Source organism: Panthera tigris, chromosome A3 (assembly GCF_018350195.1).
Source record: "Panthera tigris isolate Pti1 chromosome A3, P.tigris_Pti1_mat1.1, whole genome shotgun sequence".
Taxonomy (NCBI): Eukaryota; Metazoa; Chordata; class Mammalia; order Carnivora; family Felidae; genus Panthera; species Panthera tigris.
This window is the reverse complement of record NC_056662.1, coordinates 63677421-63691941: the sequence shown is the minus strand read 5'-3', so window position 1 is coordinate 63691941 and position 14521 is coordinate 63677421. Positions and strand designations below refer to the sequence as shown.

General features: G+C 40.9%; 2 protein-coding genes across 13 annotated transcripts in view; one reads left to right on the top strand and one right to left on the bottom strand.

The window, feature by feature from the left end:
* The window catches only part of CAMKMT (calmodulin-lysine N-methyltransferase), a 403961-nt gene extending 394695 nt beyond the window's left edge, over window positions 1-9266 (bottom strand). Inside the window, exon 1 of one of the 3 annotated variants that reach the window (XM_042981308.1) lies at window positions 9112-9266. In XM_042981308.1, coding sequence (XP_042837242.1) covers window positions 9112-9159 — 48 coding nt within the window. In that variant the 5' untranslated portion in view covers window positions 9160-9266. Of the gene's footprint in view, window positions 1-8096; window positions 8299-9111 lie in introns of those variants that run through there. The other 2 variants (XM_007097849.3, XM_007097852.3) reach the window with 2 other exon arrangements.
* The window catches only part of PREPL (prolyl endopeptidase like), an 84684-nt gene continuing 76749 nt past the window's right edge, over window positions 6587-14521 (top strand). For 4 of the 10 annotated variants that reach the window (XR_006215679.1, XR_006215680.1, XM_007097845.3 and 1 more), the window contains exons 1-2: window positions 8453-8859; window positions 10184-10706. Coding sequence is in view for 4 of the 10 variants with exons in the window: in XM_007097845.3 (XP_007097907.1) it covers window positions 10488-10706 (219 nt within the window). In the remaining 6 variants the exon portion in view is untranslated. Of the gene's footprint in view, window positions 6608-7997; window positions 8077-8452; window positions 8860-10183; window positions 10707-14521 lie in introns of those variants that run through there. The other 6 variants (XM_007097846.3, XM_007097847.3, XM_042981304.1 and 3 more) reach the window with 5 other exon arrangements.

Sequence of the window (14521 nt, the reverse complement as noted above, 5' to 3'; positions counted from 1 at the left end):
AGGCAACTACCTTTCTCTCCCACAGTGGCACTCTGAATTCTCTAAATTTCTAGAGAAAGGGTATCATAAAATTATGGTCGTAAACATCAAGCGGAGCTTAGAATGGTATAAGATGCTCTTCATTCTGATGAACATCCCTTTCCCTCACTTACCTTCTAGATCACAGGCAGTCAGTCTTATATCAGCCAGAGAAGAGATCGCAAGATTCCTTTTGGGGGCTATGGGCCAAGAGAAAAGACCTGTAGATACTGACATCTGGGATCTCCCAACAAAATGGTCAATTACTGCAGAAATCACCCTATGGTAAAGACTTACTAATTCAATCAAGACGGTCTGAAACCAGAAGGGTGCTTAATTCTGGGGCCCCAAAGGGATAATAGTTCTCTTTTGAGAGTTAGGGAGCCCCCAAAAGAATGAAGCAAGAGAGTACAAAACAGAAATAAATAGGCTCAGTCAGTTAAGCGCCCAACTCTTCATTTTGGCTCAGGTCATGATCTCACAGTTGTGAGATCTTTTTCATAAAAATATCCTTTTAATAAAAGGTGCCCAATTCCCACAACTTCTAGGACAACAATTTATGTCACAACTGTTACCAAAAGGACTTGAAGTGGCTTAGAAAAATACAATACCACAGGATGCCATTCATTAAAGATGCATGAGGGGAATTAAAAATAAGGAAATAAGGGCAGGGATAAAAAACAAAGATAGAAATAACGGTGACACAAAAGTACATTCCATGAAGAGTAAACACTTGATACGGGAGATCAACAAAGAGCACACGCTAAGTGCTGGAACTAGGATTGGAACATGTGTCCAATGTCAATGCTCTTTCCACTGTGCCAACAAATTGCTTAAATATTCCTTAGTTCCACAATAATGCTTAAAGTGACTTCAAAACAGTAAGATATTTTCCTTATTCCACTCACCAGATTCAGTAATTTCAGCACTAAATAACTTGAGAAAAAGTAATTATATGACAATAGAAAATCTGAGGGGTTAGAAAGCATCTCAGAACTAAGTTCAGAGGAAGAAGGTTAAAAACCTTATAAATAAAACTTGGGGTCTGACCAAGGACCATGAGGTCAAGAGAGAAACTGGAGAAAGCAGCTTCCAAAAATGGAACTGTTTCTGTGAGTGTTATGTGTAAGAGATGAATCATTTAGATTTACATTTACATTTACATTCAGAGTTGTATCACTAAATTCTATTCCTGAAACCAATATTACACTATATGTTAACTAATTAGAATTTAAATAAAAATTTGAAAATAAACAAATACATACATACATATATACACATACATACATAAAAGTAACGTATAAGAAAAGACAGGTGATGGGGCACCTGGGTGGCTCAATCAGTTAAGCATCTGACCTTCCGCTCAGGTCATGATCTCACAGGTCTTGAGTCTGAGCCCCACGTCGGACTCTGTGCTGACAGCTCAGAGCCTGGAGTCAGCTTTAGTTTCTGTGTCTCCTTCTCTCTCTGCCCCTCTGCTGCTCACACTCTGTCTGTCTGTCTCTCTCTCTCTCTCTCAAAAATAAACATTAAAAAAAAAATTTTTAATAAACAAAAAACAAAAGCGGGCATATAAAAATATTCAGCATTATTCCAGGAAAGGCAGCTAAACTATTCAACCTTTGAAAAGTTACTACATTTACTGATAGGAAGATTATTGGTTAATACAGCTCTGTGAAACTGAAAACAAAAGCTTTTATATCTAGAGCCTTCTAAACTTTTTTTTTCTTTACTCCACAATTAAAAGTTCATTTCTTTTTTTTTTAATTTTTTTTTAATGTTTATTTATTTTTGAGACAGAGAGAGACAGAGCATGAATGGGGGAGGGGCAGAGAGAGAGGGAGACACAGAATCGGAAGCAGGCTCCAGGCTCTGAGCCATCAGCCCAGAGCCTGACGCGGGGCTCGAACTCACAAACCGTGAGATCGTGACCTGAGCTGAAGTCGGACGCTCAACCGACTGAGCCACCCAGGCGCCCCAAAAGTTCATTTCTTTTAAAAAACGTATTAGGAGAATATCTTGGTTTGGGACTGATAAACTACATACTTTTAAAATTCAAGAAAACGTTCACATCCTCTTTTTTAACCTAAAGTACAATCCTAAATATTTTTAAGGAATCCAGAGAAACCAATTATTAATCTTAATAAGTCAGACATAAAAAACAAAATCTCCTCCAGTCACTGACATACATGTCAACATGGTTTGAACAGCAGGGATTAATGGCGAACCTCGTACTGGATCCTTAAGACTCAAGCGCGCTCCACAGCGCATGCAAAAATCTATGTCATCTGTTGCCTCAGAACTTTAAAATTCTATACTAACTTGAAATGTCAGTTTAATCTTAACACTGTGAAAAAGCCCTTATAAATACAATGATGTATAAACCTTTACGTCAATAAATTACTGTCAAAAAACGAGAGAGAGAGACAGAGAGAAAGCACGAAAGAGCTCAGCCTCTGCTGCCATTAAGTCAAGTGTTGCCAATAAACACCAGTCCCTCACTTTAAGTAGAAATCCAAACCACAATCCTCAGTGCAAAATCTACAAGTGCACCACACCAGCATTTCCAAGACAAGGTCTCTGGTGTCTGTTTGCCATTTTAACCATAGAACCGGAAGGCCTAAACAGAGCATGCTATAAAGTAGCAGCTCTGTTAGCTGACTCTGGATTAACAGACGCTTTCCATTCCCTCTATTAAATATTCAAAGTGGACTTTAAGGTAGTAGCCAAAGCACTGTTCTTGCCCTTTCCTACTGAGCCGTATGTTTGCCAAGTTAACGGTGCTTCTTCACAAGTTTTGTTACACCAGTTGTTCTTGTTACTGTCATTAATTAAATTTGCAAAAACAAACAAAATGGTAATTAAAACCGAGTTGTTGCTTCCATAAAAACTAAGTTGAGGGGCGCCTGGGTGGCTCAGTTGGTTAAGCGTCCAACTTTGGCTCGGGTCATGGTCTCACGGTTCGTGGGTTCGAGCCCCGAATCGGACTCCGTGCTGACAGCTCAGAGCCTGGAGCCTGTTTCAGATTCTGTGTCTCCCTCTCTCTCTCTGCCCCTCCCCCACTCATGCTGTCTGTCTCTCTCATAAATAAATAAGCTTAAAAAAATAAAAAAAAATAAAAAACTAAGTTGAATGTTTTGGAAAGGTAAAGGCAAGTCTGCTTGATAAAAGTTGCTTAAAACCTTACTATTAATTTATTTATATTTTATTTTTTATTTTTTATTATTTTTTTTTTTTTTAGCATTTATTCATTCTTGAGAGACAGAGAGCAGGTAGGGATGGGGCAGAGAGAGAGAGGGCGATACAGAATCTGTATGTAGCAGGCTCCAGGCTCTGAGCTGTCAGCACAGAGCCTGATGCAGGGTTTGAACCCACAAACTGTGAGATCATGACCTGAGCCGAAGTCGGACACTTAACCGACTGAGCCATCCAGGTGCCCCAAAATCTATACTATCAATTTAGGTGTGGGAAGCCAACCGTAAAAAGTCTAAAGAACTAATCATAAATATCTAGAAGTATTTAGCACTTAGGTTATAGCTTCACTTTAGAATATGTATCATTTTTATGATTCACCTCTTTAACTCTCTCAGTTAACCAATCCAGGTAATAGGTCTTCTACTGTATAAAGCATCTTGATCTGGGAATAATTTTGTCCAATCATGTGGAGTTTTTCTGGTAGTCAAGGGTCTTTAGTGTTTTACCTTAAAATGAAAAAAAAAAAAAAAAAAGTCCTCCCTTCCCATGACTGTACTTCATTAAATTTAACACATCATTGATTACAAGATGGCAACATTTCTTTCTTCTGTTGTTATATAGAATAGACTGCCAATTAATCAGCATGCAGTCAACTAAAAGCCGTATCTCAATTTCAAAGATGTTAAAATTAAAACTATGCATTTTGGCATAGATGGTAAGTGATTTGAAAATAATCATGTTGGGGCGCCTGGGTGGCTCAGTTGGCTAAGCGTCCGACTTCGGCTCGGGTCATGATCTCATGGTTTGTGAGTTCAAGTCCCGCGTCGGGCTCTGGGCTGACAGCTCGGAGCCTGGAGCCTGTTTCAGATTCTGTGTCTCCCTCTCTCTCTGACCCTCCCCCGTTCATGCTCTGTCTCTCTCTGTCTCAAAAATAAATAAACGTTAAAAAAAAAAAAAAAAAGAATCATGTTTACTGTAAAAGAAATTTAAGTATAGAAGAGTAAAAACCCACTTGAAATTCTACTGTTCTGGGAGAGCACACTGTTAAACATGTATGCCTACATATACAAATAACCATGAGTAGGGGTGCCTGGGTGGCTCAGTCAGTTAAGCATGAGACTTCGGCCCAGGTCATGATCTCATGACTGGTGAGTTCAAGCCCCATGTTGGGCTCTGTGCTGACAGATAAGAGCCTGGAGCTTGCTTCAGATCCTGTCTCCCTCTCTCTGTCCCTCCCCTGCATACACACTGTCTCTATCTCTTTCTCAAAGATAAATAAACATTAAAAAAAACTAAAAAACCATGAATAATTCTCAAAGGGCTCATACTATGCATACTGTCCCTATCCTTTGATTTTGTCTTTGACATTGTAAAAATCATTTTTAATACTTTAAAGAATACTGTGATAATCTCACTTGTATACGCAGTGTTGCACATTTATCCAATATGTAAATTTTTTAATGTTTACTTATTTTCGAAAGAGAGAGATAGAACGTGAGGGAGGGAGGGATAGAGAGAGAGGGGGACACACAATTCAAAGCAGGCTCCAGGCTCTGAGCTGTCAGCACAGAGCCCAATGCAGGGCTCAAACCCACAAACCATGAGATCTGACCTGAGTGGAAGTGAGATGCTTAACCTACTGAGCCACCCAGGTGCCCCCAATATGTAATGTTTTGTTTTTAAGTGTTAAAAATACATCAATCAAATCCTTGTTAGGAAAACATAAAACAACAGGACAAGAACATAGAAAATGAATTTATTTCTAACGCTGGTAAATAATTTCACTCCAAAATAATCCGAGATGAAAATGGTCTTAGAGAAACCTACTACTGTTCCCTCATTCACAACTGAGAAACAGAGGTCCAAAGAGGTTGCTCACCATCACACAAATAGTTAAGGGCGGATCTCGGCCTGAAATTAAGTTATATTAAATTCCATTCCAGAAATCATGCTATCTCCTTCAGCACTGATAGTCTCAAACATACAGCATAGCGCTTTAATTTAAATCATGCTGTGAAATAGTCCATTAATCAGATTCTTCAGCCAAATATGAGACCTGTAGGCAAGATTATTCATTCTGAAGGTGTTTGTGAGTATGGGTGTGATGATCACTGCCACTTTTTCACCTGTCCTACATCCCTTCCTCTTAGGAATTGCCCCTCCCTCACTCTACGTGTTAAAGATGGGGATTTTATCTTCCCAGCAACAGGGTGGGCTAACGTCCCAGGTAGCCAAAATGCCTCATTCTCCTAGACACAACAACGGGTCCAACCTTGGCCTATTAGAGTTGTTCAAAGGGCATTATTTGGGTTTTGGGAAAAAAGGTCATTTCTTCTGGATCACTCGTTGGGTACATGATGAAAGCCTGTTGTTACCAACAGCCATCTCTGCTATCAGGTGATGACACCCAACAGAGAGGAAAACAGAATACTATCTAAAGCCTCTATCAATATTGATCCATAGTCTTCATCTGATTAAAGTGAGCACTAGGCTCAAAAGTCAGCAATTTATCATGTGACCTGGTATCAAACGACAAACTAGGTCAACTGGGCTTTTTCTAAAAAAGGTTAATTACAAAACCAAAAAAAAAAAAAAATTATTGAACAGTTAAAGTGAAGGACCATTAGATAGCACTGGAGCCCTATGGGGTAATAGAGCGACAGAACTGTGTAGAAGAAAACAAGCTGGCATAAGCAGATGTCATGAAGATGTCCCATAAGAGAGAGAGAGAGAGAGAGAGAGAGAGAGAGAGGGAGCGCTGCATATCTCTATCACTGCTTAGATTCCTGAGTTTTCCAGCTCTGGATGCATACAAGATATGGATGGTCAGTTAGTTTGAAACATATTTACTAAGCACCTGCAAATGTTTAATATACATGGTAGGTTAGATTTATTATGGAAAAAGGATTCACTTCCTTTCTTGCCCCCTCCAAGGAAGGAGTATACTTCCCGGCCCTTTGATTTTAAGCTTAGCCATGTATCTTACCTCGGATAATAGGAGTTAGCAAGACCTTAAAATGAATTTTAGTGGCTGGGCTTTACTCTCTTATACTTCTGCCATCACCTTGAGAATATGTCAGCCAACTGGTCCAAGGATTAAAGTCTGCTGATCATAGCCTATGTTAGTCAACTCCCAGGTGTCCCATGGATACACAAAATAAATGCTCACTATTGTACGCCATTGTGATGTTGTAGTTGTTTGTTAGTCATTAATATCTAAATGATACAATACATTGAGGACTTGATACTATGGGCCACTTAAAGCCTGTTCTTACTTTCAGGCTTTCCACAACACTTAACATCTACTAGAAACCACCTAGCCAGGCACTGTGCAAGGTGCAGAGGATAGAGATCAATAAAATATCACCTTTTCCCAGGGAGAACTCCCATTCTGGTAAGTTATATGGACTCTGATCAGATGATCATAAAATGATATGATATGGGGTTCACTGGTAGAGTGAGTTGAGGGTCTAACTCAGCCCAGATGAGTTAGGAGAGGCTTCACAGAGGATGTTAAAATGTAGTTGTGAAAAATGAACTTCATCGAGTAAGAAAGAAGACTCTAAGCAAAATACACATGTGTACCAAAACATTAAATGTCAAATAAAGTATGTGGGGAGTTCAAATGGTAGCCATAGCTGAAGCTTGTCCTTGATCTGATGTAGACAGCAATTCAGAATGAACATATGTGCTGGTCAGCTGGAGTTTTTACCGTACTAAGAAACACTGAAATTATCACAATAAGATTTGATTAATTTAATGCCCTAATTTACTACTTTGATAATTCAACTTTAACTGCTGTTTTATTTCACTGTAGAAAGTTCCTATGAGAATGATCTATGAATGATGCATTTAATATCCTATAATTTTGTAATATTAGTAACAAAACCAGACCATTAATGCTTTGGATACACTTTCAAAGCATCAGCAAAGAAATGATCTCTGAGTCCCGTCATGACATTATATGAAAAAGTGACTTGAGACAGCTGCAAACAATCTCCAAGTGGCTGTAGGTGGGAAATCCTTCTCGAAATACAACAGTCAGAAGTGGAAAATGTCCTCGAGTCAAGTTTTCAGGAGAAAAGCTCAGGCAGAGGATTAACACTGGTGTGCAAAACAATAAACAGATTTTACTTCAAGCAGTTTGGAAAGAGGGTCGGCGATGTCAAATCAGACATTTGTCAAACCTGTGTACAACTGAAGTTACCAACAGCAGCAACTCTAAAGTACTAGAAAATGACCGCCGTTAAACAAACCAACACACCGGGACTAGTCCACCTTGGGCACCAAGAATCTTGCTGATCACTTCAAACTACAAGATCAACACGAAACTTTCACATGCCACCAAAGACAGAAGCAGCTCTTCTGGATACACCCTCCACTCTCCGCTGTACCGACACCGCGTGCAACTTCACAGTCCCAACACAGTCAACCACGCTGATTTCCGAGGAAGGGGCCAGACTTGAACCAGACTGAGGCTGGGAGATAAGAAGCAAGGAGAAGAAACCTGGGGAAAGAAGTAAAACAGAAGCAAGAAAGAAAATAGCATAGGATGGGGAGCGGCGGTCCCACCAATTGGATTGGTGAGCACAGAGAAGAGTCCCCGAGATGCAAACAAATGTCCAAAAAAAGATCTTATACTTCCATCTGAGTTTCCCAGGAACTCAGTGTTGGCTGCCCCCTCCCTGCCCCACCCAATCCAATTCTTCCCTTTTGGTGGGACCTTTAATCGAAGCAAGGGGGCGCTTCTCACGTGGCTCCCGGCAAAACTACGAGCGAACTCCCAGAGTTGCAAAAAGGAGAGACACTCTACCGGTCGCTCGCTGCTAACCCGGGAGGGAAGTGGCCAGAGGCAAAGGTGAGGTGAGTGGGCTTTCTCTTACTTGCCGCAGAAGCTTCCACCGGGCAGCTCCCAAGGGCTCCGAGACTGGAAGCCTCTGAGAGGCATCGCCGCTTGCTGGGCCCTCGGCCGCAGCACTCTGAGCCTCGCGGGCCTCGGCATCCGCGACTCGCGACTCCATCCCGTTAAACCCGCCTATACCCCGCGCCGTCGCGACCACAACTCTCCCCTGCCAGGACCTGCCTACTGGTTCCCAGTCAGGACCTGTGAGCTCCGACCGCCCCAGCGCGCGCGCCCTCCCCGAATTCCGCATTTCCGGTGTTCGCGTCTCCTTGGCAACCGGGGCAGCGCGGCTCGCGTCATTGCACCATTTTGCTGGCGGCCATCTTTTGTGAGGGCAGACCAAAAGGTAAGGAGCTGTGGCAGAACTAATGGGACGCCGGCTCCTCTTTTCCCATTGTCCCCTGCCTCATCTAGATCACAGAAGACTAGCAAAGAACCAAAAGTCTTAGAACTTTGAGAGTTTAAAAAAAAAAAAAACCCAGGAGGAGACCCTATTCATGACCACAATAAAAATGGCGAAATCCGCTTAGCTCTGGTGTTTGACTGGGGTTACGTAGATCAGCGTGCTGCAAACCAGCTCTGGGCGGCTCTGGATTGGCTGTCGTTCTGCGGGCTGCGGAACGCAGACTTCGGCTGGACGCGACTGAGGTGACACCTGTGCTCCTTCCTGAAAGGTTCTGGTTCTCAGACTTGCCCTCCTTCGTTTCGGTGTCTAGAGCCCGGCCAACTGTCCTTCAACTTGCGTACGTACGGAAGGCATACCGTGGCGGGGGCGGGGTCCTCTCCTTCCTTCTCTCACCCAGCCACCCGTCAGCCCCCCCTAGTCGCTTTTTGCTTGGCGTCCCTTCTTTGCGTGGCACATGCTGCCACCTCCCCTGACCTTCTCTCATTCACGCCGTCTCATCCCTGGGGTGGAGAGTTGCACAGGGAAAACGAGTAGGTCCTCCCGGAACACCCCTTCGTCCCCCCCCCCCCCAATCCTTATCTTTGCATACTGTCTTCTCCCTGCGGATGAAAGATGGATGGATTGAGGCTTCTGGCATGGATATAACGACTTAGGGCCTTACAGGCCCCTGTTACGGGACCTTGGTGGGCGGGGAGGTGGAGGTGGTTAGTGTTGGCTGCTGATCTGTTATCCCCACTCGCCCGTTATTTTGCTGCGACACAGAGATTGCGGGGGGGGGGGGGGCGGAATCGTCGAAGCGGATCAAATCTGTAGTAAATCTGACGCAATAGTGTATCTTTGATACCGAGGGGCGTTTTGTGGAAGACTCCCATGATGACATTCAACAGTGTGCAAGAAACTTAGATTTTTTAATGTAATAATAGTAACAAGCATTTATTGAGTGCACACTACATGCCAGGCACTGTATTGAGATCTTAACATGAATTCTGTAATTTTATTCTTACAACTCCATAAGGTAAATGATGTCATCATCTGAGTTTTGCAGATGAAGAAACTGAGGTACAAGTGGTGAGTGCCCGAGTGAGGATCTGAACCCAGGTGTCTCTCTTAAATACGAGCCTTTGATGGTTTAATAAGAACCATCTTTTCAACAGAAACCAGAGGCGGCCTCACATTATATTTGTTCATCCTAAAGTGATGTGCTTTGTTCTGTTTTAACTAAAGAGCTCAACACCTTTTTAACGTTAAGTCCATTGTTAGGTCTAACATTTGGAGCCAGCCAGATTGGACTTTTTGCTCTGCTACTTACTGTCCAAATGACCCAAGGCACTTTGCTAAAACCGCCCAGAGCCACAGTTGGCTCACCTGTGAAATGAACATTACAATAGCTACTCTATCGGTAGGTCCTTATGAAGTTTAAATTAGACAAAGTGTATAAAAGTGTCTGGCACGTAGCAAGCACTCAACACTCCCCTACCTTTATTAAGTAATTAGGCTTTTTCCTAATATACACACCGGAGACATGTTCTAAATTATGTAAGACCAAAGCCATTTTGCCTTGTAAAGCCCTCAAGAGTTCCGAAGATGCCATTAAGTCTATGTGTTTGCAAATTTTTATTTTATTTTTTTGTTTTTTGTTTTGTTTTGTTATTGTTTTTTAGTTTGCCTCATGTGTACCAGAATCAGTGCTGCGTAGTTTGACCCTGATAGGATTGACTTTACAAATGAGACATTTTAAGTCACGTCTGCCAAGAGGTGTCATTTGAATGAAACTGTAACTTATACAAGTTTTCAGGTATTTTTAACCTGAGTTATCAGCTGTCTGCAGTTATTCATAACCTGAGGGGTGGATGGCCCTGAAGGGGAGGGATAAGAACTGCGGATCTTAGATATTCTGAGAACCCACTACTGTGAAATCATGTGCTGACAGCCCCAAAGGGAGCATAAACCAGGGGCTCTGATATCATGCAGCAGAAGAGCAAATTATTTCTCCAGGCTTTGAAGTATAGTATTCCTCGCCTTGGGAAATGCATGCAGAAACAGCACTTGAATCACTATAACTTCGCTGATCATTATTACAATAGAATAAAATTGAAAAAATGTCACCTAACCAAGTGTCTGCAGGATAAACCCACGATATCAGAGTTAGCAAGGAACATCCCGAGTCGGAGCTTCTCATGTAAGGTATGGACTTTTTAAGTTAACCTATTTATAGGTCATTAAGATAAATTTTAGTTTAATAATAAAGAATGGATAGGCCATCAGTTACTAATTTTCTCAGTAATTCTAGTGTGATTTTTATGATGTTAAAACTCAGTTGTGTATAGTTCAATATAAGTGTGAAAACACGCATTTATAGAGCTGTAATGTAATATATAAAGATGTATATTAATGAAAAATGGTTCAGCTTAGGAAATCTTATGCCTATGCGTGCATTTCAAAGTATAATTCACCTTCCCGAAATGCCTAGAATACCATAATAGCTTTTTAAAAAATCCAATAATATACTAATTGCTTTATGAATCCCGAACTTGTAAGCTTCCATAACTCTATGTAATTGTGTGTTCTTTGTAAACAAACAAAAAGAAAGAAAGAAAAAAAAAAAAGACTTGGACTTTTGACCACTTGGGTCCTTCAGGAAGATGTTCTCAGACTATTGTACTTTCACCAGACCCCAAGCTATGGGCCTGACCACAACCTTGAGGATCTGATAGCCCTTGTAGGGAGCGTTCCCACACATTCCAATTTGCCTGGGACAGGCCCCATCTACACCTCTTGTCCCTGTGTAATTATTAATAGTGTTCTCTCAAAAATGTCCTGGTTATGATGGTAAGTTATGTGGACATCCTACTCATTTGGGATGAAACTATTTATGCTGATGCCACTTTGACATACCTCCCCCACCGTATACTTGTTATGTTCCTTAGGTTCCTTAAATTATATTTGGGGGTGATACTCTTGCAGTAACTCAGCATATTATTTTAATATTTTAATTTCCGGTTTAAATTGTTTTGTTGCGTACTGATTTTTTTCTTTTTAGTCTGTTTTGGCTACTTCATTTTTTATTGTGGTAAAATGTATGTGACATAAAATTTGCCATTTTAACCACTTTTAAGTGTATAATTCAGTGGCATTAATTACAATCACAATGTTGTATAACCATTACCACTGTTTCCAAATCCCTGTCATCTCCCAAAAGAAATGTACCCATGAAACCATAACTCCCCACTGCCTCATTTTCCAAGTCCCCGGTCACCTTTAATCTACTTTGTCTCTATGAATTTGCCTGTTTTAGATAATTCATGTAACTGTTGTAGAATATATCAGAATTTTGTCCTCTTTATGGCTGAATAATGTTCCATTGTATATTTATATACCATATTATCCGTTCGTCTATCGGTGGACACTTGAGTGGCTTCTCATTTTAGAAATGATTTTTTTTTTCATCTTCTTTTGCTCAATTATTTTATTTAACATTTGCTCTTAGTTCATACTTGTGGGCTCTTATGTGGGTTTTGGTTTTTTGTCTGTTTTTTGTTTGGTTTTGCTTTTAATTTTTTATCTGTAGTTCCTAGACTTTTTTACTCTTTGTCTTAATCTTTCAAATTTTTTTTTTATAGTGTCATGGCTTAGTTTAGCATTTTGCATCTTTCTTTACTCAGAAATTCTTTATGCCTTTCATTTCGTTATTTTGTGCCTGTGTCTGCAGCTTTCGTCTACTTAAGAAAAATAAACTTTTAAATTTTACCTGTTGGAAAAATGTTGGACCTATAGAACATCTTAGTTTACATTTTGCTTAGAACATTTTGTCATCTAGTACTCTTGAGTCTTAGTTTATAAATAGCAGGCAGGAATTACCAGTGAAGTGACAGCTGAGATGAGCTCACACCCTGAACAGGAGGTTGACTATTTTTTCCCTCCGTTTGTCCCTGAGGCAACTTTTCAGTTCTCTTTCCCAGATTCCTGTCACCTAGAAACTTTAACCTGACTCAATGACTGCAAGAAAAGTAGCTCTTTTAGTAACTCTCCAACCTGAAAAACTGGTCCTGCTTTCATGTGTCATATATCAACCGTTTTCTTCTCTGAGAAGTGATAAGATCTGAAAGCTGTGCTCCCTGTCTTGTGTGATCCCGGGGACCTGGGGAGGCTGTGAGGAGACCTGTAAACAAGAATGCACATTTTCTTCTTTCAGCAAGCTTCCACTCAGTTCCAACTTTGTTCACTCCTACAGGTACAGTAAAGTAAAAAAGAGTTGTTGGTGTCTGTAGGCAAATTACAAATAAATATATATATTTACCTTAAGGTAAAGACCTGTTTAAGTTAACTAAAGAATAAGAGGGGCAGCATATGTAATAGAAATGCCAGAGTCAGGGGGTCTGTCTATGACTGGTGTGTCTGTGAACTAGCCAGGATTCTAATCTTCCTGAATGGAAAAAGAAAGGGAGTTTCAACGTAGTAGTCTAAAAGTCCTCCAGGTGCTATAGTCTCATGATTCTGTAGCTCTTCCTTATTAACCTTAACAACAAATTATCCCCTATACATTTGGGATTCTTTAGTACCAACCATATTCTGCAGTATAGCTGTGTATCAGAAGTCCCTGGGAGCTTTTTAAAAATACAGACTTCTGGATCTCATCCCACATCTGCTGGATCAGAATCTCTATGGCTGGGGTCTTTCCTCCTCTTCCTCCTTTTTTTTTTTTTTTTTTTTTTTAAGTTTCTCAGATAATTCTGAAATTCCCAGCCTGACACTGACAGCAGACTTGCATTTAGGATCTAGAGACACTTGGTTACCAACTGTTACTGATCTAAACCTAATTGAATTCATTCAGTTCTGAAGTTCTTACTGGCAGGTACCTGAGCTTTCCTTTTTTTTTTTTTTTTTCCCACCCCGTTAATTTTTGAGAGAGCGCAAGCGGAGGAGGGGCGGAGAGAGAGGGACAGAGGATCTGAAGCAGACTCTGCGCTGACAGCAGAGACCCTGATGTGGGGCTTGAACTCACAAACCATGAAATCATGACCTGAGCCAAAGTTAGATGCTCAACTAACTGAACTGACTGAAGCACCCAGGTGCCCCTTAGCTTTCCATTCAACAGTACCAGAAGGCAAGTTGAATTTAGTCCATTATACTCCTACAGCAGCAAGTAATAGTCAAAGACCAACATCAAACCAGATACCACATTTATCTTCTACAGCATTCTGCTCTGCCTTCTAGAATAATTCCTAAGATCTTTGATCATGCAGAGCTGAACAAGATACAAAAAGAAAACCAAATAAGAAAAGAGAACATGCTAAATCCTTTGACTAAACATGCTGGCTGTTTCTACAATACAGATTATAGCAAATCCTGCAATAGTTCTGAGATAGATAATTTGGTAGTGGATATCCTCACTAGCACTTCTGACCTGTGATTTGTAGGAATTACTAAAGGGTTTGAAACATCATCAGAAAGAAGAAGAAAGGGAATATTTTAAAGTAAAACTCAGGAGGGGCACCTGGGTGGCTCAGTCAGTTAAGTGTAACTTTAGCTCAGGTCATGATCTCACAGTCCCTGAGCTCAAGCCGTGCATCAGGCTCTGTGCTGACAGCTCAGAGCCTGGAGCCTGCTTCGGATTCTGTGTCTCCCTCCCTCTCTCTGCCCCTGCCCCCACTCATGCTCTGTCTCTCTCTGTCTCAAAAATAAATAAACATTTTTTTTAATTTAAAAATAAAACTCCGGAAAGCAAGAAAAGAAAGTGAACATTGTAGTCTCACAATTTTTTGTAGTAATTCACAGAGTGACATTGCCTTGTAGGTACAGCTTCATATTTTCTCCACAGTCCATTTGTTCTTTAACCTGCTGGAGTATGGCTCCCATTCCTCCTTTAAAATCTCAAGTCAGTGTCACCAATGATGGAGCGTATTTCAACCCAGTAGACCTTTCTCTTTCCTCCTCTTACAGGCTTTCTCAGTAAATTTGATACACTTGACCATCTCTTCTTGAAAGACTCTTTTGTGTTT